This window comes from Phodopus roborovskii, unplaced genomic scaffold (assembly GCF_943737965.1).
Source record: "Phodopus roborovskii unplaced genomic scaffold, PHOROB, whole genome shotgun sequence".
Taxonomy (NCBI): Eukaryota; Metazoa; Chordata; class Mammalia; order Rodentia; family Cricetidae; genus Phodopus; species Phodopus roborovskii.
The window spans coordinates 70,788,240-70,810,541 of NW_026126418.1; the positions used below are offsets into that span (position 1 = coordinate 70,788,240).

The following is a 22,302-nucleotide window of genomic DNA, read 5'->3' on the forward strand; positions in this document are numbered from 1 at the left end:
CCTGATCTTCCTGCCTCCACCACCCATGTTTACAGTATGACCAGCAGAAAGATTAAATACTGACATGTACTACAGAGTATTCCAAAAATAGTGCAGGCTGACCTCAAAACTCAGAGCCATCCTCCTATCTCAGCTTAGTACTGAGATCACAGGTGAGACACCACTTTAAAACAGGAAAAAGACTTTTCCCCAAGATGTAAACACATTCAGACAGTCAGTCCTAAGAATCTAAGTAAATCACCAGTGCAATTTATTAGGTGTGATCATTAGGTGTTGAGGTGACATTTCCCATCTCTGTGAAAAGCTAAACAATGGAAGCATCCCAGACTGGCCTTAAACTCACTATGTGGCCAAGATGGTCTTGAACTCCTGATCTTCTGTCTCTACCTCCTGAGTGCAATGATTACAGGTCTGAGCCATCATGCCTGGCTCTGATTTGATTTTTGAGACAAGGTTTCAATGTGTAACCCTAGGCTGGCCTTGAACCGTCAAGATTCTATCCTGAGCTTCCCGAACAGCCCAGATGACAGACCCTGCCACCACACCCAACTCATGTCTGCAGTGTGCCTCACGTAAAGATTCCCTTTTTCACTTCTGTTTCACTGGATGCTAAGGCCCTTGATCTCACTCTACATAGTCACCAGCTCTGACTTGTGAAGTGCCTTTGTCTTTGCCCACCCACATCCAGGCATTCATTGCCCTGAATAGCTTTCCACCTCCAGAGTAGAGCTTGGGTCCTTGAAGCCCCAAGGCTGCCCAGCACTGGGGAGCTGCTGATGGCCCAACCTCAGTCTCAAGTTCTTTTCCAGCTCTGCTGCCACCCGGGGGGCTGCAGTCTGGATGGCATCCTGGATGCTGTGCAGATTCCATTGGGTTCTCAGGAGGGCATCATCCAGTCTGAAGAAGCCATCCCGAGTGCGCCGCACTTGCATGCAGACGGCGGTGGTCTTCAGCTCCAGGCCGATTTCGTGCACCAGCTTCCTCAGCTGCTGCTGCGTCTCGTGCATACACTGCACCTCTGTGGGACACAGACATGGAAAGATAATATTATCAGGAACAGCTCCAGAGACTAAGCTGATTTGGATTCACATTTCTTGGACTCCTCTCCATGAGGAACATCCTTCATGAGATGCCTTTTAGCTTTGCTGGAGGGCCTGGAGCATGGCAGATGTGTGGAGTGCAGGCCTCACCTGAACCTGCCAGGCCAGACTCTAGCTCTGGATCCCGAAGCTAAGCTGTGAGCAGGCTGGACTTCCAGCACAACTGCTTACACGTCATCTACTCATGCACTGGGAGTGGTGCACAAAGCAGCACTTTCACATAGGGCTTCCCAGCAGGGGCTTTGTTTTGGGCAGTGCTTGGGAAAGAAGCCAACAGAACACAGAAGAGGCTGGGGTAGAGCTGGGTGAGACTCAGGAAGTGACAGTCATGTCTGAGGGGCATCTATCAACATGGACAGGTAGATCCAGTCTCTGCTTTGTTTGTTTTGGGGGCGAGTTTCCAGACATGGAAACTCTGGGTAGCTCTAGAACTAACTCTGTAGAGCAGGCTGGTCTCAAACTAACAGAGATCCAACTGTCTCTGCCTCCCAAATGCTAAGATCAAAGGTGTGCACCACCAGCCCAGCCTCTGCTTCTTAAAAGGCTGGCTTCTGAGGCTTGGGAAGAGAAAGGAGGCACAGGACAGCCTTTGTGCTGTTACTGTGGGTTAGGTTGAACTTGGACCTGTTGGATAGAAGCCAACCATGGCTAGCCAATCAGGGCAGTCTATGCTGGCTTTGGCATGGCACACATGACTCCAAACCCAGGCCCCATCACATCACTCCAGCTCCCTGAGTGGCATACCTAAAAGGAACTCAGGAGGTGCAAAGTGCAGACAGCGGATGCCAGAGATGAGCATCGGGGACTTGTTCATGGGCCGGATCAAACCTTGTACAGCCATCTCATAGGCCTCCTGGGACTTCAGATCCAGGTTGGAGTACCTGGGAGACAGGAGGGCCAGAATGGAAGGCCAGTGTGGAGTACCTGTCCAACCATGAAAGGGTTTCACTTTTCGCTACATTCCTCACCCATCATCCCCAACCTCCACCCACCCTCAGAGCAGCCTCCCTTTCAGTCACCAAGAGCATCTTCTGCCAATTCCTGTTTCACCTATCACAGGTTGAGCAGTCCTGACCTCTATTTGTACACTGTGCTCTGCCCCCCAGCCACCTTACCCGAGGAGTGCAACCCCAGGGGACTGCAATGCCACCCCATTCCAGGGCTCTCCCCATGAAAAGCCCCATATCCTCCTGGCTCCCTCTTTCTTTGCTCACATCATCCTCTCTAACTGCTCACTCTCCTCTGCGGCTGTTATTCCTGCTGTCTTCAGGCCTAGTTCAGTGGGCACAGGGCACTGTCCTCACAGGGTCCCCAGCGAGACCACAGCACTTCCTCAGAACTGCCGCAGTCCCCACTGCCCGGGCCAACCTTACCCTGCTTTGCTTTGCTCCTGCCTCAGCCCTTCCCACCCCAAGCCCCGACTCTTGGCTTCTGAGCCCACTGGTCGTTGCAGTCCTGCCTTTCCTGCTGCAGGTACATGGCCCAAGCCTGGATCCTGCTAATCCTTAGAGAATGCTCCCTGAGCCATTCCTGCCGTCTCAGCAGCTCTGCCCCTGCTGTGTTCCTGTCCCACTTGGAACACTGTGCTCAGGTACAGGTCTGTAAGACAGGGACTTTCCTGTCCCATTCACAGACAGCTGGTTAATTTTCTGGAAGCCACAGGCTGATAGCCAGGAGACTCAGGAACCCCAAGTAGCGTGGCCAAGGAAGGACTCTCAGCCAAGCACACACCAACTAGGTGACTCCATCACTCATTCCTACCCCCGTTCTGTGCCTCAGTGGTGTGGGCTCCAGGTTCCTCCTCTTTAGATTACCTGTACTTAGCGGTGAGCTCTCGGATCTACTTACATTATCAGTGCCTTTTGGTGAGAGCCTTGGATTATAGCCAGGATCCGGTCCAGCAGTTCTCTGGTCACATGGTCTGGAGGAGGCATGGCATAGGGGAGTGTCAGTCTACAGATGGCCACAGAGGACAGACTGGGCAAGTGTCTTTAACCCCAAAGCAGCCCATTTTAAATATTGCCAGAGCATCCACTGGGGATGGGGAGCTTATAAGGTAGGGTTTGTTCATAGTCCTTTAGAAAGACCTTAATAAGGCTGGGCAAACACCTCTCCTGCCCTACCTCTGGCTCTCACCATATGTTGTCTTCTCTATCAGCCGCCCATCTTCACAGAAGTTGTCTGTAGCTTTGCCTAGAAGACCACGCACTGTATAATCCTGTGGGGATAGGGCAGGGAATTCCCCATCCTAAGCTCTGGAGCTAAGGAAGTGGCAGCCTGATGCTGGGTAGGGCCTTGTAGAGCTCCATACACAGCATGCCTGCTGCCCTCCTGCCCTGAGAGAAGATGTGGGCTCTGCTCTGGAGCTCAGGGTAGTACTCTGTGCTCTACTCCTAATGACCTGGACATGGTGCCAGCACTAGCCTCCACCCAGCCAAAACAAGCAGAGCGTCACCCCACATATGTACTGGTAGTCCCTGCTGAGTTCAACACCCACATCTAGGCCAGTGCTCGCTGCTCACAGAACTGCCTTCCTCCCACTATGTACAGACGACTGCCTCTTCCTGGGGTGATGAGGATGAGGATGACAGAGATGGCAATGACAGGGACATCACTTTAGTCCTCAGAGTGACTGTCTCAGGGAATGTTCTCTTCATTCCTATCACAGACTTGAGGAAACTGAAGCACAAAGATGTTTCATCGGGACATGGGTCCTATGGCTGGTAGAATGCGGATACTGCCCTGTCTTTTAGTGCTGGGTACAAAGAGCTTCGTGCATATCAGACAATTGTCTCACCACAGCCCTGAATCGGGATTGTGACCTGGAGCCTTTTGGTCCCAGATTCTGTGCTGTTCAGCACTGAAGACACAGACCTAAAGTGTCCCCTCAGCAGACTTCACAGTATCACAGTCTATGGCCCCACCTGGTTCTGGGGGAAGCCCATGGATGGGACAGTGACACCCACATGTCAGCCTACAGTGAGAATAGTGCTATGCTTACACTGTGGTATGGGACAGATCCAGGCTCAAATTTCAGCTCCTAAGGCCTTATGGGAGAGCAGGGAAATGGGGTGGGGCTTCCACAAGGGGACCCACACACAGCTAACGGCTGTAGTCAGGATAGAACAGTGCTGGTGGGTAATGTTGCATCACTAGTATTTCCTAGTCACAGGTGACAGGAAATGCTTGCTGGTGGCTTATGTCTTTCCTGTCAGTATGATCCCTGGGGAAGAACCAAGAGATAAACAGGCTGTCCCCACATTTTTGGACCACCATACCTTGGTGAGGTGAACATCATACATGTCAGTGAGCAGTCTGCATCCATGTCCCACGGCGAGCACTGAAAGGCAGGCAGACCCCTCTTATACCTAGAGTTCCTGTCCCTGGAACAAAACTTTCCACTCCCTACCCCTTCTGCTGCAGCCAGAAGGGGACACAGAGACCTCTGACATCCAGGTTAGAAGCCCCTATGAGCTTCCCAACACTCACAAGGCAGAAGCAGGCGGATCTCTGAGTTTGAGGCCAGCCTGGTCTATAGAGTAAGTTCCAGGACAGACTCCAAAGCTACACAGAGAAACCCTGTCTCAAAAAACCAAAACAACAACAAGAACAAAAAAAAAAAGAAGAAGAAGTAGCAGCCCATCTAAGCAGATGTCAACCCTGATCTCCAGGGCTTGGGCAAAGATGGAATCTGGAATCTGGCTCATAGTAGGTAATGGGCCTGAGCAACTGAGGAAGCTCCCAAGGGGGCTCTGGAACACTCCCAAAGCAAGAGATCACTGTCCCAGCTCCATCAAACTGCAATTACATTTGGGGTGGGAGAGGTGACACACACCTGTAATCCCAATACTTGGGAAGCTGAGGTTAGAGGACCTTGAGTTCCAGGCCAGCCTTGCAAGTAGACAGACATTGTCCCAAATAAAAACATATATCTTAAAAATAAAATAAATCCAACTCAAGGTGACACATGCCTACAATCCCAGTGTTCAGGAGGATCAAGATTAAGAGTTCAAGGTCATTCACAGCAAATTAGAAGCCAGCCAGGGCTGAGACCCTGTCTCAGAAAGCAAAAGTAAGTATATGGGTTTTCTGACTCTAACCTTTAATGTCTTTGGCCCTTAAGCTCTGCATCAGTAAAACAGATGAAGATGTTCAGGTCTGTGTATACGCACAGGAAGCTAAGGGCACAAAGGAAAGACCTAGAACAGTGGCCTATGGAGCCACTTCCTGCCTATTCCATGATCTGTTTATCCTCTGTCTAAAGAAATGAAAGGCTTTCCATTCACTGTTAAAAGAGGGAGAAAGGGAGGGGACGTGAGATCATGTCTGATGCCTGCACCTCACGAAGAAAGACACAGAACCAAGACTGTGGAGGCTGGACAACGAGGCTACCACATGACCCCGAAGCTACAGATGGCCTGTGACTCAGGGTTTTGTATCCACTTCAGCAATATCTAGACCCTAGCCAGAGGAGACAAAGCCACATGCCTAGGCTGCACCCTAACTTGATGGTGGCTCCTCAGCATTTACTGGCCAGGCCAGGTCACCTCAGCTCTAGTCTCAATTCTCTTCATTCATAAAATCACATAGCATCTATCACAGGTTTGGTAAATAAATGTCCCCAAAAGGTCTTGAACCACATGTCATGCAGAAATCCCTTGACAGAGGTGGGATGTCCCCTTGCACAAGTCACCCTCCCAGCTGATGAGACAGATGCATGGAGTCAGGGGAGAAGCAGTGGTGAGAAAGGAAGGTCAGATGAAAGGCGTGCTGGGCTCCTGACCCTTCCTTCCCAGAGCCCACAGACACACACCCAAGGCTGAGCCCATCTCTTACCAAGCACACCAGAAGCCTGGGCATCCAAGCGATGTCCGACACCAATCTTAAGGCTGGTAAATGCTGGGCCACGTACTAGAAGAAAAAAGCCAGACCATTTCCTCAACTACTGAGCCCTGGGGATAGCTTAGGCATGAGGCCCTCATTACTACAACAGAAGAGCCATTGGTCCTGGACCCACATGGTGGACTGAGAGAAGTGACTCTCAAAAGAAGACCTCTGACTTCCACTCCCATGCCTTGGCATCCATGCATATGCACACGTTCATGCAAATACCTTTTCTTTCTTTTAAAAAAGGATCTACTACACACACAGAACTATGGTAAGGAGAAAGGTAACAACATGTGTACAGAGTAGGTATTAACTAATTAATGTATAACCTAAGTCTTCCTGGAGTCCTCAGAGTCCTAGAAAAATTAAGAGTTTACACACTACACAGTTCACAGGTCAAATCATCGAGTCTACCTTATTCTGAGACTGAGTCTCCCTGTGCTACCCAAGTTGGCAGGGAGCTCCTGGGCTTAAGTGATCTTTCTGCTTTCAGCCACCCTGGCAGACAGAGTCTGGGTGTGTACAACTGCGTTCAATAGTGGGTTTGCACTTCAGTCTTAACTGTAATATAAGGATCCCTCCTTTCCATACCATCTAGAGTTGTTTTGTACTACAATGGAAAGGCGAGCAGTGCTGAGGAAACCACGTGGCCTGTAAGGCTTAAAATGTTTAAAATGTATCAGTCCTTGGGATAGAAATATAACTCAGGTAGGGATTTCCTCTAAAAGACAGTACCCTGCCTGACTCTGCCTTACCAAGTCTGTGGGTAGTGAGGGTGGGCACACTGGTAGCTGTGAGGGTCAATTTTTTCTCTTCACTGCCTTCCACAGGGCCTAGCAAGAAGCAAACACGCTTTTCAGGAGCAGGAGGCTTCGCTGCATTGAGACCTAAACACAACAGAACACATTGTCAACACTGTTCAATACCTGGGAGAAGGGTTAGGCCTATGGTAGTGTAGAAGATAGAAGCTGGGCATTGGGACTGGAGAGGCGGCTCAGTGATTAAGAGCAATGGTTGCTGTTCAATTCCAAGCACCCACATGGCAGCTCACAGCTGTTTGTAACTCCAGCTCCAGGGAATCTGACACCTTCAGACATACATACATGCAGGTAAAACACCAATTCGTGTGTGTGTGTGTATATATATATGCCGGGTGTTGGTGGCACATGCCTTTAATCCCAGTACTGGGGAGGCAGAGGCAGGTAAATATCTGTGAGTTCGAGGCCAGCCTGGTCTACAGAGTGAGGTCCAAGGCAGCCCTGTCTCAAGAAACCAAAAAAGAAAAAAAAAAAAAAAAATGGCTGCGTATGGTGGCACACTTCACACATCTTTAATCCCAGCACTCAGGAGGCAAAGGTAGTTGGATCTCTGCATCCCAGGTCAGCAAGTTCCAGGACAGCCAGGGGAGCTACTACACAGAGAAACCCTCTTGAGAAAACAAACGAACAAACAAAACCCACAAGAGTCCTTTAAAAAAGACTGGGCTGGAATCGTAACTCAGTTGATGGAATGTTCGCACAACATGCAAGATGCTCTGGGTTCTATCCCCAGCACCCACAAACAGAGGTGGTGGTACACTGGTGTAGCCTAGGCAGAAGGATCAAAAAGTCAAGGTTATCCTCAGTTTACATAGCAAATTTGAGATTACATGTGAGTTGCTTAAAAAACGAAATAAAGAAGGACGTGACTTTGTTCTGCGGGAAGGCTAAATCAACGTTGGACTCCGGATAGAACTAATGCAGAACCGTAGGTCCGAGTCGAAGAACTCACCTTTCAGCAATTGCAGCTCTACGGTCTTCCGCACGTGCAGCCATTTCAGCCCGGGAGGTTTATAGACTGCAAAGAGGCCCTGCAGTCGAGCCAGGCCCGAAGACCCCATGGCAGGAACTCAGCATCACCACATTATCCAGCTTGAGCTGTAAACGGAAGTGCCGCGTGGTCCTGTCCCAAACATGGTCCCTACTGTAAGTCGCTGCTATGTTTCCTCAGCCGGAAGAGGTTCTCATCTTATTGTCCTCCGGGGAGAAACATGAGGCGGAGAAGGAAATAGGGCCAAATAATGAACAGCGTGGCTCTCGATATGTTTTTTTGTTTTGTTTTTTGTTTGTTTTGCTTTTTCGGGAATTCCTTTCAGGAATTTTTGCTTGTTTCTCATATGTCCCAGGCTGCTCTCAAATTTGCTATATTGCCGAAAGTTTCTGATTTTCTAGTCTCTCCTTCCCAAATGCTGGGGTGACAGGTGTAATTCACACGGGGCTTTATTTTTGAGGCAAGGTCTCAAGTAGCCCAGGCTGGTTTCAAATTTACTAAATGGCCAAGAACCTTGAACTGATCCTCCGGTCTCTCAATAACGCCTAGCTCACACAGAAGTCTTACGTCAGTGGCAGACGTCTTTCCTTCTCAAGTCTGCCTTCGTATCACAACACTTCCGACCAAAATGCCATGAGTACAGTCCCGGTGGAGTCTTTTGACTTCTCCGGCCTCCGTCGTGCCAGCAGAGCCCCGCCCACCCGCCGCGGACATCCGCTGCCATGGTGACCCTGCTGCTTCGAGTCCTGCGTCCCCGCCGCAGTCTCCCGCTCCGTCTGCGGCTAGTTATAGGTGAGCAGCTCTGACCTGGGCGTCCGCGGCGAATGAAGGAACCGGGCTCCTCTCACCTGTCCCTTTCCTGCCCCGCAGGTGTACCCCTCAGGGCGGGGAGCCATGGCCCCCGCCTGCTGTATCCGGACCATATCCCCACCACCTCGCTGCAAAAGTTGTTGCTGGCCGCAGGCTCAGCGGGAATGGCGCTCTACAACCCCTATCGTCACGGTAAAGCCGTTCTCTCCCCGCCCTCGAAAACCCGGGCCGGTAATGACCTCTGTCAAAGCCTTGGTTTCCTGACCGTCGCCTACACCGAAAACTGGCTGCATCTGTCTCATAGTCCCCAGGAACGTTTATGATAATCAGGTGCCTGGTTCTAGCCAAAGTCATTGTAATAATCTGCTGGACAGAGGGAGAAGAGGTGAAAGTAGAGTGAAATCTACAGCTCTTCATTTTTGTAATTCTGGGGAAATTCTCATCCGTGCATATTAATCTCTGGACTGCATGACTTACAGGCACACACCACACTATAGCATTCTCACTAGCATAAACTTGGTAAGGTTAAGGGCCGTGTTCTTCAGCATTTTCTTTGCTGAATCAGTTCAAGACCACCTTGAGCTACAGGACCAGCTTTTGTCAAAAAAAAAAAAAGAACGGGAGAGGAAGACCTGTTTAGATAGGATCACATAATATAGTGACTATACCTGGACTCAAAACTAGCCAATTTTCAAAATTGTTGTTTTGTTGAAATGAGGTCTCATGTAGACTAGGTTGGCCCCTAACTCACTACTTAGGTTAGGATGACTTTGAATTCCAGATTGTCCTGCCTCCCCACCCCGTGAATGCTGGAATTACAGGTGTGTGCCGCCATACTCAGTTTATGTGATGCTGGGACTCAAACTCAGGGCTTTGGGTGTACTAAGCAAGCACTCCATCAGCTTAGTTACATAGCTTTTCATCACCATTTAATCTCAAACTTGGCCTGTACTAATAGTGGAAACATGGTAAATCTATTTTGATAATGGGATATGAAAGTGATTCACACACGCTGTTGATCAAATCCTCCACGTTCTAGTAGATTAATAATGTTAAGAATAACAGCTAGCTGTCAAATGATGGCTCGTGCCTTTAACCTAGCACTTGGGAGGCAGAGGCAGGAAGATCTCTGGGTAGTTGAGGCTAGCCTCGTCTACAGAGGGAATCCCAGGACAGCCTGTATTAAAAAGACTGACAATCTCAGAAAACAAAAAGATCCTATCCTCCATCTGTGCCTATTTCTGTTCTTTTAGACATGGTTGCAGTTCTAGGGGAGACCACAGGATACTGCACCCTGAAATTCCTCAGGGACCAGATGAAGAAGGATCCAGAGGGTGCCCAAATTCTCCAGTAGGTCTCAACTTTGCCTTGACATGTGGCAGGGGTCCTGATCTTTCTAGAGTCACACTGTATCAGTCCTCTTCCTGTTAGGAACCCTTCAGAAGATCATGGATTGCTCAGTACCAGGAACACACATATGTGTATGTAGGGCTGGATCCCCTGGCTTGTACAATATGTTATCTTAGCCCAGTGTCAGCCTCAAGACTCTGCTTGCATTAAGCTGTCTGTGTTAGCTGTGCCCCTCCAAATGTGCTGGCACTGTCCCCTCCCTTCAGTGTCACTTGTGAGTACCCTTCTGACATCTGTGGTCCTTCTTCTCTCACTAGACTATGACTTTGAAGGCACCAGCTCATCCATGGTTTATGATGGTCTCCACAGTCCCTAATATTACAGTGCTCCATTTGGTCATGTGGCTACGTGGATGTCCTATGGCCCTTTGCCTACCCCAGTGTCCTCAATGTTGCCCTTTCACTAGCCTTGGCTGACACACTCCCAGTCCTACCTCCTGCATTCTGTCTTTCAGAGAGCGTCCCCGGATCTCACTGTCCACCCTTGACCTAAGCAAACTTCAGAGCCTGCCTGAAGGCTCTCTGGGCCGTGAGTATCTCCGCTTCCTGGATGTGAATGTGAGTTTCCAGCCTTTGTACATCTAGCAGTCACCAACAAAGGCCGAGGGTGGCATGGGCATGATAGCCTAGGGCAGGACGATGCCTGAGCTGCTAACTCAGGCATGAAAGCTTTTCAAACATTTTTCTATGGAATGAACAAATGGGCTGGGAATGTCATCCCAAATACTGGCACCAGCTGGAGGTTATTCATGTCCTGTTGCATGCCAGCTGCCAGGCTGGTACATGAGCTAGCTGGATCCTCCCAGTGACCTTGTCAAGTATGTCTATTGTCATCCTCTTACAAGAGATGAGGACACAGGCACAGAGCCATGAAACAACTTGATAACTTCACAGCTAGTTCCACTCAGAGCAGTGTTCAACCCCAGAGTACTCTCAGAACCACTGCACTGTATCCCCCTGCTGCTCTAGAGCATAGCCAATGTGGTACTCTCCAGCACCAGACAAGACAGATGGTGGGAGGAAAGGGAGTTCCCAACTACTGAAGGACTCACCATTCAGCATCTGCCACCATCATTCCATGTGCCTGGGTGTAGCAAGCCAGGTCTCTGTTCCTGTGGAGCTTGTCCTCTTATGAGAGAGTTAATAAAGTAGTTTTTGAAAATGAAAATGAAAATGTAGTGGTCTGGAGATGTGTCTCAGTTGGTAGAGTGTGTGCACAAAGCCCTGAGTTCAGTCCCCAGAACTGCATGAACTTGGTGTAGAATGGAAGGAAGAGGATCCAAAGTTCAGCGCCAGCCTTACATACATAGTGAGTTTTGGGCCAACCTGGGTTACATGAGACCCTGCTACATCCACTTTTTTGAGGCAGAGTATTTCTTGAGGGCTTGTTGCGTGGGACAGACATCATTCTTGACCATGGGACACAATGAACAAAAATAGCCAAATGCCTGCTGCTGGGGAGCCTATAGTCTAGCAGACAGGCGCTCTGAAGGAAATAACATGATGGGGCAGAGGATGTCTCTGGAGGGGTAGAGGACGCCACTTATGGTAGAGTCAGGGGAGACCTTTCTTGAGAGACTTGGAAGATGAGGCATGGTCAGCTATGTGGAATTCTGGGGAGAATACTCTTAAGTAGGTGAAAAGGCTGCTGCAGGGGCTGGGAGCACAGCTCTGCTGGCACAACAGCTCTGCTGGAATAGTGCTTGCTACTTAAGCATGGGGACCGGAGTTTGGCTCCTCAGAGCCCATGTACAAAACCAGATCTGGCAGTTCATATCTGTAACCCTAGTACTTTGGAATTAAGGATAGCTGATCCCAGAACTTACTGTCTAGCCAGCTGACCAGAATTGGTGAGCTCCAGGTTCAGTTCGAAAACTAAGTTGGGGAGTAAGGACACAGGCAACACCAACCTCTGACCACACGCACATGCCATACATTTGCATATAAACACATACCACACACACATCAAAATATGAAAATCAAGTCCAATGCTATGATGTGCACCTACAAGCCTAGTACCTGAGAGGGTAAAGCAGAAGGTTTGCCACTGAGTTCAAGATCAACCTTGGCTACATAGGGAGTAACTAGCCCTACCGTACTCTATGGCAAGTTCCTGTCTTTAACAAGCAGATGGGATGGAGAGATGGCTTAGTGGTTAAGAATGTTTATTATTCTTTCAGAGGGTCAGAGTTCAATCTGCAGCGTCCACGTGGCAGCTTACAACCTGTAACTACAACTCCCAAGATACCTGACACTCTCTTCTGGTCTCTGTAGGCACAAGGCACACACATGGTACATAGGACAAGACATATACACATAAAAAACACCCATTTGTATATTAAAAGAAGAAATTGACAAACCAAAACATTGGTGGGTCTGGGGATATAGCTCAGCATGCATAAGTACGTAGATAATCAAAACACTCAAAGGCATGAAAGGCAAGGAGTAGACTGATAGTTGTGCTGGGACATGGGAAAGAAACTGCATTTTGTACTAGGAGCCATTAAAAGTCATGGGAGCCAGGCAGTGGTGCACACCTTTGATCCCAGGCAGGCCAGCCTGATCTACAAAGTGAGTACCAGGCCAGCCAGAGCTGTTAAACAGAGAATCCCTGTCTCAAAAAAATAAATAAATATAAAAAATGAATTAAATAAATAAAAGGCATTACTCCAAGACAGCAACCTGTCTCTTGCCCTCTCCTAGCACCTGTGTCTTGGCAGGGCAGTCTCCTGCCCTAGTTTCACCAGGATGCAGGTTATTTCATCAGTGAGAACCTGCCCCAAGTGCCTCTGTGGGAGGGACAGTGTCTGCATGCTCCACAGACCTTAGTCCTCTCACTGGGGAGGGGAGGAGTTCTATTAGGGCTGTCCTGGGTGCCTTACCCAGCATCTTCCTGGCAGACTGTGCTGGCAGTCTGGAGATGTGGCACTTTTAGGACAAGGAAATCGACTATCACAGAATGGTAAGGAATGCTTTGAGCCTACAGAGATTTAGATGAAGGTTAAGGTAAGGATATAAGAACCGAGGCTGGCATTTTTGCAAGATGTGGTCATCCTTTGGCAAGTCAAAGAAATAGAGGTAGTGCCTTGCCTCTCTTCCCAGTTTCACAGCCCTGCACAAATCCTCCCCAGAAACATCCTTCATCTTCAGGGCACTAATATGGCCAATTGATAATAAAAGTCAAGGTTGCTGACTTTAAAGGCCAACAGACTTTGTTCCAGGTTAACTCAGCTACCTCAGTGGTGTGATTTTGGGTCTCACACTTCACCTGCCTAACCATGGTTTTCTCATTTCTGAAGTTACTAATAGTGTCTGCCTCCTAGATTACTGAAAGACCAGAATAGGCCAGTATATGTAAAGGATGTCATGTGTAGTTCAGCACTGATGCAGACTTGGGAGCAGGATTGAGTAAGTGAGGATAATCCACTTCCTTAACTGTGCTCAGAGAAGTGCCTGGGAATGTACACATCCATAATCCTAGCATTAGAGGGGCTGCAGCAGCAGCAGAATTATCGTGAATTCATGGTCAGCCATGGCTACATACCAAGAGTCTTTCCATAAAACAAAAAGGAGTTATTCATCTGGGTCTTGGACCATGCACCAGAGTCACAACAGTGACACCTGTCCTCAGATGTACAAACTGAACTCAGGCCACATGGAATTAGCCTAATAACATTTTGGCATTTACTTAGATTTTTGAGACAGGCTCATAGCCCACGGTGGCCTCAAATTCTCTATATTGCTAAAGATGACCCTGAATTCATAATCTTTCTGCCTCTACTTTGAAACTGCTGGGATAACAGCTATGTGCCACTGTGACTGGTTTTATGCAGTGGGTATTGGGGAACTATACCCCCAGCTTCATGTCAATCATTAAGTTTATAGTTCAGCAACAGTATATTTATTTTGTATGCACAAATTTGTGTGTGTGCACACACGCATGTGTATATTTTGGATCCTAGAGGTTAACACCAAGTGTCTTCCTCAGCATTATGTTTCAAGTCAGCTCAAACTTAGAGCTCATCAATTTGAATAAAGTGGCCTGCAAGTCCCAGGTCACCTCCTAGCCTCTTGTTTCTGCCTTCCATGTGCTGGGATTACAGGCACATGTGCTGCAACTACCCTTTTATTTATTTATTCATTGATTGATTGAGTGAGTGAGTGAGTGAGTGAGTGAGTGAGTGAGTGAGTGAGTGAGTGGCTGCTGGGGATGGAATGCTTGTATGAAATCACCATTGACCAAGTCATCACCCCTGCTCCTAGTATTTTTATGTTTTTTGTTTTTTTGAGACAGGGTTTCTCTGTATTGCTTTGGAGTCTGTCCTGAAACTAGCTCTGTAGACCAGGCTGTCCTGGAACTCACAGAGATCCGCCTGCCTCTGCCTCCTGGGTGCTGGGATAAAAGGCATCACCAACGCCCGGCTAGTATGTTTATTTTTTAATACAACTAATCCTAAAACTTCGTCTTACAAAACAGAAAGTCCATGCTCACTCCCTCTTTCCTCACTAAAGCTATAGATTTCAACAGGCTGCCAGCATTGTGATTGGAGTAGGCACAGGGAGGAATCTTACCCTGTTGGTGGGTGTGGATGAAAACAGCAAGATTCTCAGATGGAGTATGAGTTTGGTGGGAATGGCTGGGAAGGAGTCCAAGTAAGGGTTGTTTTTGCCAGAGGGTCTCCCCAGATACAAGAGCACCTACCCGATTCGTGGACGATGAGGAACTAGCCTATGTGATCCAGAGATACCGAGAGGTGCATGATATGCTTCACACTCTGCTGGGGATGCCCACCAATATGCTAGGTGAGTGCTGGTAGGATAGCCAGCTGAGTGGGTAATGGCAGGGTAAGCCACCAGGTCTGTCTTCCAGGCAGGATCCCTGTTCATACCTCTTCTTTACCAACTAGCTCGCTTCCTGCCTTGTCTTCTGCATTATATGATGTGCATTCTGGTAGCATCCCTGCCATACATCCTCATCCTGCATACCTACCTGACCTTCACTGTAGGTTCCAAGGATCCCTGCTTCTGAAACCCATACAGCTCCTTGTCACCTGTACAGACCATTGTCAGCCTGGCCTTTGAGATCCTCTGCATGCTGTCCCCAAGATTCCCCACTTGGACCTTCCCTTACTTCTGGCCAAATGCCCACAGCCCACATAGGATGGAACTAGATGCCAGCAAACAAATCTTAGAAGTGTAAAAGGAGAACATGCCTCTGGGGGCCATTACAACATCATTTACTTCCCCCGCCCCCCGCCCCAACCACACACACATGCTCACATCTCTATGCCATCCCTTACCTCTAGGAGAGATTGTGGTGAAGTGGTTTGAGGCTGTGCAGACAGGCCTGCCCATGTGCATCCTGGGAGCACTCTTTGGACCCATCCGCCTCCGCGCTCAGTAAGTTTTCTGTGGGTAGAGGGAAACCTCAAAAGGTCTGGGGCTCCAGGAAGTGGGGAAGGGTACGCAGGTGCTTGGTGCCTCTCCAGGAAACAGAGATGGGAAGAATGAGGCAGAAAAGGAAACTGAGGCAATGAGCAAGCCTAAATAAACCCCAGGTTCTTTTGGGCCAGGCCTCAAGGGCTGGATCAGAATGAGCAGTGTCAACATGAAGGTGTGCAGTTTCTGGAATTTGGACAGCTCTATATTTCAATCTGAGCTGTGTAGTGTTCAGGGTGTGTGCTATGAGGCACTTAGGTCTGAGGGAGGGATGGCAGCACAGACTCTGCTGTGCCCTTGGGGACCTTACGCCTTTTCTTCCTGTCCCACAGGAACCTGCAAGTGTTGTTCTCTGAGCTGATCCCTTGGGCAATTCAGAATGGGCGAAGGGCCCCATGTGTCCTCAACCTCTACTATGAGCATCGCTGGGAGCAGTCTCTGATAGCTCTTCGGGAGGAGCTGGGTATCAGTCCTCCCCCAAAACATATCCAGGGCCTGGCCTAGTCTGAGCTGCTGCACAGGGAGGGCCTAGCCTGCCTCTCCCCACTGCCTTCCTTGGGACAAAGGAGCCCCTTCCACTGCCTTTGTTTCTTTTTGAACCTTGAACTCAGAGTGTCACTGTTCATAATTTTTATAGTCACTGCTGTCATGTGCTTTGTGGACCAGCCCAAGAGAGCAGGCAGGGCAGTGATGGGGCTGTGACTTATCTAACGAGAGCAATGTGTGTGCCTGGAACAGCCATCTGGATCATTCTGGATTGTTCTGGTCTGAAGACCCTCTTCTGGGTATTCTGTGAAACCCCGTGACTTGACCACTAACTGCATCCTGTCCCAAAGCCCTGAAAAGAATGGTGGGGAAGTGGGTGACATCTCTGCTGTTTGAATAAAGGCTCCCATCAGGCCTAGAGCCCACTAGTCTCCCTTGGCCTAGTGCTGTCTTTGCCTTAAGCCTGAGATACTGGTTGGGGGTTCCTTCCCAATTTGGACTTCAGTTGCTTGTCACTGTCTTTGGGCCTGAAGTCAGGCAGTGTAGGAAGCAAGTGCCTTCTATTTCTAAGCCAGCTTCTGAAATTAACGTAGAAAAAAGTGATAGTACCTATGGCAAAAATCAGAGGAAAAAGCTCCCCCCACCCTAGTAAAAACCAGTAAAGTGAACCAGTGCGGTGACTCAGCAGTAAGGGCACTTGCCACCAAGCCTGACGACCTGATTTTAATCCCAGAACCCAAATGGTGGAAAGAGAATGGTCTCCTACAAGTTGTCTACCAGTGTCTACATGCATGTGTCCATATACACTCATACAAAATGAAATTTCAAAACTGGAAGAAAATAAAACAGGGCCCAATAGATGGTTTACAAATGTAGAAGCACTTGCCTCCAATCCTGAAGATATGAGTTCCTTCCCCAATACCCAAATAGTGGAAAGTGAAAACCAACTTCTGCAAGTTATCCTCTGATCACTACATATGTACCATGGTATGCACGCACTCACACATGTACAAAATAAATATGATGTGAAACTTCTTTTTAAATTAAAAATGATGGGCTAGGGGGCTGGAGAGCTGGCTCAGTGGATAAGAGCACTGGCTACTCTTCCAAAGAACCTGGGTTCAATTCCCAGTACCCACATGGCAGTTCACAATGTCTGTAACTTCAGTTGAAAGGGACCCAACACCCTCACACAGACATATATACAAGCAATAACACTAATGCACATAAGATAAACACAAAATTTTTTAAAATGATGGGCCAGAGAGATGGCTCAGTGGTTAAGAACACTGCTCCTCTTAAAGAGGATGGGTTTAATTCCTAGCATCCTCATGGTGGTTCATAACCACCTATAACTCTAGTTCTATGATATGTTGTTCTCTTCGGATCTCTGCAGGTCCCAAGCACACTTATGGTGTGTATAAATACATGTCAATAAGATGTTCATCCACATAAATAAGTCTTTTAAAATGAAAATGAACATTAAGATGATGGGAATGTAGCTCAGGGGTAGAGCAATTGTCTAACCTACACAAGGCTCTAGGTTTGATCTCCAACACCACATATACAGACATAACACTGCAGATAGCACCCATACCGTCTGTGCTTGGACACTCAGGCTCCTGAGGCAGGCCTTGCCCCATCACTGACCTGCTCTGCTTGCTTTCAGCAGTTTCATCTCCTACAAGCGTGTTTTTCATCTTTATAATGAGTTTGGAACACCTAATGCACATGAGAGGGAGGCTTAGTAAGATGGTGCATGGCAGTACTTGTTACATCATGAACACTTAGGAAATGGAAGTTATCTTTGGCCAGGAAGGTTGATGGTGAACTCTGAAGTCACCACAGGCAAAGTCAAGAAGGATTGCTACATCTCACAGCTCCTAGTGCCAAAGGAGCAGAATGGGTATGGGTAAACGTGGGTGAGACTGTTAAACAGCTATGAGCCAAGCCCTGAGAGTCCTAGGGAGCCTGAACTGCCTGGGAGTCCACAGAGCTATTCCTGGTAAGTTGGGTGCTTTTCAATGTTCATGTTAGCTCTCATGCAGCTGTTACAGAGAAGCCACTAAAGGATGGCAGGGCCAAAGAGTCAAGGGAGCTGAGCCTGGAGCGACTTCATAGAACAGGGGATTTCCCCTCCCTCCTGTAGATAAAATACTCTGACAAACGTAGTGTAAGAGAGAAACACCTTATTTTAGCTCACTGTTTCAGCCCATCTTGGTGGAAGCTAAAAGCATCAGGGGCTTAATTAAAAAGGTATTTGGGGGCTGGGTGATGGTGGCATGTACCTTTAATTCCAGCAGAGGAAGGCTGAGCTCTAAATTCAAAGCCAGCTTCTCCTTCTTTTCCTTTCAAGACAGGGTTTCTCTGTGTGTAGCTCTGGCTGTCCTGGAACTCACTCTAGATCAGGCTGGCCTTGAACTCAGAGATCTGCCTGCCTCTGCCTCCCAGTGCTGAGACTAAAGGCGTGTGCCACCACCACCTGGTATACCAGGCTTTCTTTTGGGCTACCAAACCACTCCCAAATCATGACCTATTATTAGCTATGAATGCTCAGCTTTATGTTAGCTCTTATTTCAACCTGTTTTTCTTTACCTCCATTTTGCCTTGGGCTTTTTCCTTTCTTTATGTCCTACTTTCAGGGCTAGGGCTGCCTGGCTTCTAGCCCCAGGCATGTTCCTCTTTCTCACTCCTTTTCTTCTCTCTCAAGCCTAGATTTCTCCTCCTATTTATTCTCTCTGCCCACCAGTCCTGCCTGTCCCTCAACTGCCTAGCTATTGACTGTTCAGTTTTTTATTAGACAAATCAGGTGCCTTAGGCAGGTAAGGTAAAACAGTAGCACATCTTTACATAATTAAACAAATGAAGCAGAAACAAATGTAACACATCTTTACATAGTTAAATATTCCACAACAAGCCTGATCTACGAAGTGAGTTCTAGGACAGCCAGGGCTATACAGAGAGAAAACCTAGTCTCAAAAGAACATAATATGGACTGGGAGGTAGTGGTGCCCACATTTAATCCTTGCACTGGAAAGGCAGAGGCAGGCAGATCTCTGTGAGTTGAGGCCAGCCTGGTCTACAGAGCTAGTTCTAGGACAGCTAGGGCTACACAGAGAAACCCTGTCTAAAACAAAACAAAACAGAAAAGGGCAGGGTGGGGTAGGTCAGGGCTCAAGAAAGAAAGGAAGGGAAGGTGGGAGAGAGGGAGAGAGAAGAGAAAAGAAAGACAACTGGGGGCTGGAGAGATGGTTTAGTGGTTAAAAGCACTTGTTGTTCTTGTAAAGGACCATGGTTCAGTTTGGTGGCTCACAACTATCCATGCACCATGGCCAGGGGATCCAATGTCCTCTTCTAACTGGCATACTTTTCTGACCCCCACAGACACCCACATGCAGACAAAGCATTCATACATATAAAATTAAATACATTTAGTTGTTTCTTGGCCTTTTTGGCTAAGATCAAATGTAGTATCTGTTATCAGTTTAATATCTAATAGCTAATGTCCTCTATCCAAGGACAACATATTAAGTGGATTTTTTGAGCTAGGACCTGGAATTGGAGCTTGTTTCGCCCATTCCATTAATTGACCTGGTATTGTAGTGCCTCCAGAAATGATGAAAAAAAATTCATTTTTTGTTTTGGTTTATTAATTTATTTGTTACATTCCAATCTCAGTTCCCCCTCCTTTTTGTTTTTATTGTTTTTTTGAGATAGGGTTTCTCTGTGTAGCCCTGGCTGTCCTGGCACTCAGTCTGTAGACCAAGCTGACCTCTGCCTCCAGAGTGCTGGGATTAAAGGTCTGTACTACCACCGCCTGGCTTCAATTTTGTTCCTTTCAGGTTTATTATTATTATTATTATTATTTTATTTATTTATTTATTTGGTTTTTTGAGACAGGGTTTAGCTGTAGCTTTGGAGGCTGTCCTGGAACTCGATCTGTAGACCAGGCTGGCCTCAGACTCACAGAGATCTGTTTGTCTCTGCCTCCTGAGTGCTGGGATTAAAGGTGTGTGCCACCATGGCTCAGCAGGATTTCTTTTTTAATTATTATCTGTTTTATGTGCATTAGTGTTTTGCCTGCAAGTATGTCTATGTGAGAGTGTCAGGCCTCCTGGGATTAGTGTTACAGATAGTTGTGAGGCACTATGTAGGTGCTGGGAATTGAACCTGAGTTCTCTGGAAGAACAGTCAGTGCTCTTAACCACTGGGCTCTCGGAGAGTGATTTGTCAGAGCCTTGCAGCTGAGGCCAGGGAATGAATGCATCCTAGCTGCTTCTGACCAGAAGGCAAAGAAAACAGCTCAAGGAGAGTGTTAGGGCAGATAAAATGCCAGAATGTGACAGCCAGCCTAGTCCATATTTGTCTTCACCCACCCTCTCTTTGTCCAACCACACCAAGCAGCTTGGAGGCAGAACATCTCACTCCTCTTTGTTTAGCTTCTTGACCTCAGGCCTAACCCAATGTTTTGTGGGATACTGCCTCGATTTAAGCAGTGTGACAAGCCTGGTTAGAAGATAGCAGTTGGTTCATCAGCAGTCTCCTCTCCCAAACTCACTTACCCACTTATAGATGAGCTCAACAGTCAGTCTAGAAAGTATTATATTTACACTCATGGCTCCTGGTTGCTATAACATTTCTCATTCTTCCTTTTAGTCACTCAACCAGCATTTACTACATTACTTGCTTATCCCTGTGCATGCAAGCAGACAAGGTGTTTCTGTCCAGAAGTGGTTAGTGGTTATTTTTTTTTCCCTTTTGATACAAAGTCTCGCTATGTTATATGACTTACCCAGACAGGCCTAATTCTTCCTTTCTTTTTGAAAAAAATTCTATTTATATATGTATGTGTATGCATGCTAGCAGAGGCTAAAAGAGGACTCCAGATCTGCTGGAGCTAGAGTTATAGGCCATCATGGGCTGCTGAATGTTGTTTCTGTAACAACTCCCCAGCCCCTTGGTTTTGGTTGTTTGGTTGACCCGAAGGCAGGGTCACTCTGTAGTCCCCTGAAATTCACTATGTAGAACATAGAGACCTGCTTGCCTCTGGCTCTTGAGTGTGGAAATTAAAAGTATTTGTGTGCTATAGGGGCTGCATGCATGGGTGGTGGAGGGAAAGGTGTGTGTCATAATGCCCTGTTTGGGTTTTGTTTTGTTTGTTTGTTTTGATTGGTTGAGTTTTTGGTACTGGGCCTTAGGCAAGCCAGGCAGGGCTCCACTAAGGTATGTGCCCAGCCCTATTCTAATACTCCATGTACTTGGGGTGACTTCAAACTCTGGGAGCCATCATGTCTCCTAGAATTTGATTTATGTGCTCTTTGTGGTCAGAGAGCCTATAAATTATAATAATAAATATGTCAACACTGCTTCAAATGTGCCTCATAGATCTGCACACCAATGCAGTTAAGTAAGTCCTAGAGTCACACACACACACACACACAAACACACACACACACACACACACACATACACACACACTGTTGTTTTGAGACAGTCTCCCAATGTAGCCTTGGCTGGCCTAAAGTCATTGAAACCATTTGCCTCCTAAGTTTTAGAATTAAAGGTCTGTTCCATCATGCCTATCCAGTCCCAAAACCTACTTGTGTGTGTATCTTTTGCTTTTGTTTATTTTTAAATAATTTCTTATTTTTATTTTATGTTCATTGGTGTTTTTCCTATGTGTATGGGTATGTGAGAGTTTCAGATCCCCTGAGACTGTAGTTTCAGACAGTTTTGAACTGCCAAGTGGGTGTTGGGATTTGAACATGGTTTCTTTGGAAGAGCAGACAATGCTCTTAACCACTGAACCATCTCTCCAGGCCCCTGTTTGTTTGTGTCTGCTTGCTTTTGAGACAAGATTTCTCTAGAACTTACTATGTAGACCAGGCTGGCCTCAAACTCAGAGATCCTCCTGCCTCTGCCTCTTGAGTGCTGGGGTTAAAGGTGTGTGCCGTCACTGTCTGACCCTAAAAACCCACTTTTACTAATAAGAAGGAACTGAGATTTGGAACTTTGTGTTGAGAATGTGAATCCAGCCTATTGGTCTGTAATGCCCATGCCATAAGCATAGGTCACCACAGTCTTCTGTTATAACCCCAGAGACATCACTTTAACATACTATCCAGGCCCTCTGAAGGATGATCTCCTGAATAAACAGGTCCAAATCACCATCATACCAAAATTTCATTTGTAATCCCTATAAACAGACCTTGAAACTGCCCCTCCCCTCTTTAAGACCTTAACTGGGCTAAGTCATTGGAAGAGCTACTTAAGGGCAAGTGGCAGTAATAGATGAGGAAGCTTAGTCACCCCTTTTCAAAGGCTGTGAACCCCACTGGGGCTGCCAGTCTGGACCCTTGCCC

General features: G+C 47.5%; 2 protein-coding genes and 1 non-coding gene across 4 annotated transcripts; 2 read left to right on the forward strand and 1 right to left on the reverse strand.

Annotated features, from left to right (window-relative positions):
• Positions 1–227: 227 nt before the first annotated feature.
• Positions 228–7,916, reverse strand: Trub2 (TruB pseudouridine synthase family member 2). The gene is made up of 8 exons (XM_051185033.1): positions 7,758–7,916; positions 6,743–6,874; positions 5,937–6,011; positions 4,379–4,440; positions 3,237–3,318; positions 2,949–3,021; positions 1,845–1,981; positions 228–1,018 (listed from the first exon to the last, which is right to left on the reverse strand). The coding sequence occupies exons 1-8, from the start codon at positions 7,864–7,866 to the stop codon at positions 693–695; spliced, it is 996 nt and encodes a 331-aa protein (XP_051040990.1). The 5' UTR covers positions 7,867–7,916; the 3' UTR covers positions 228–692.
• A 513-nt stretch (positions 7,917–8,429) lies between these two features.
• On the forward strand, positions 8,430–16,407 carry Coq4 (coenzyme Q4). 2 transcript variants are annotated; one of them, XM_051185034.1, is made up of 7 exons: positions 8,430–8,588; positions 8,667–8,798; positions 9,860–9,956; positions 10,471–10,573; positions 14,689–14,818; positions 15,322–15,415; positions 15,787–16,407. In XM_051185034.1, exons 1-7 carry the CDS (start codon positions 8,519–8,521, stop codon positions 15,956–15,958), a joined length of 798 nt encoding a protein of 265 aa, XP_051040991.1. In that variant the 5' UTR covers positions 8,430–8,518; the 3' UTR covers positions 15,959–16,407. The 2 variants fall into 2 exon arrangements, with proteins under 2 accessions (XP_051040991.1, XP_051040992.1); XM_051185035.1 differs by lacking the exon at positions 14,689–14,818 and having other exon boundaries at positions 10,471–10,544.
• Positions 16,408–19,374: 2,967 nt separating this feature from the next.
• Positions 19,375–19,568, forward strand: LOC127222886 (U2 spliceosomal RNA). The gene has a single exon (XR_007834575.1). It is a non-coding gene; the product is annotated as a U2 spliceosomal RNA (small nuclear RNA).
• The last annotated feature ends 2,734 nt before the right edge of the window (positions 19,569–22,302 follow it).

Bases quoted from the DNA above. Each gene is read 5' to 3' on its own strand.
- Coq4 (XM_051185034.1), top strand. From the start codon at position 8,519: ATGGTGACCCTGCTGCTTCGAGTCCTGCGTCCCCGCCGCAGTCTCCCG. The intron at 9,957-10,470 runs GTAGGTCTCAAC...TCTGTCTTTCAG, and splicing joins GAGGGTGCCCAAATTCTCCA to AGAGCGTCCCCGGATCTCAC. The intron at 14,819-15,321 runs GTGAGTGCTGGT...CCTTACCTCTAG, and splicing joins GATGCCCACCAATATGCTAG to GAGAGATTGTGGTGAAGTGG.
- Trub2 (XM_051185033.1), bottom strand. From the start codon at position 7,866: ATGGGGTCTTCGGGCCTGGCTCGACTGCAGGGCCTCTTTGCAGTCTAT. The intron at 1,982-2,948 runs GTAAGTAGATCC...CCTGTCTCCCAG, and splicing joins CACCAAAAGGCACTGATAAT to GTACTCCAACCTGGATCTGA. The intron at 1,019-1,844 runs GTATGCCACTCA...TGTGTCCCACAG, and splicing joins ACCTCCTGAGTTCCTTTTAG to AGGTGCAGTGTATGCACGAG.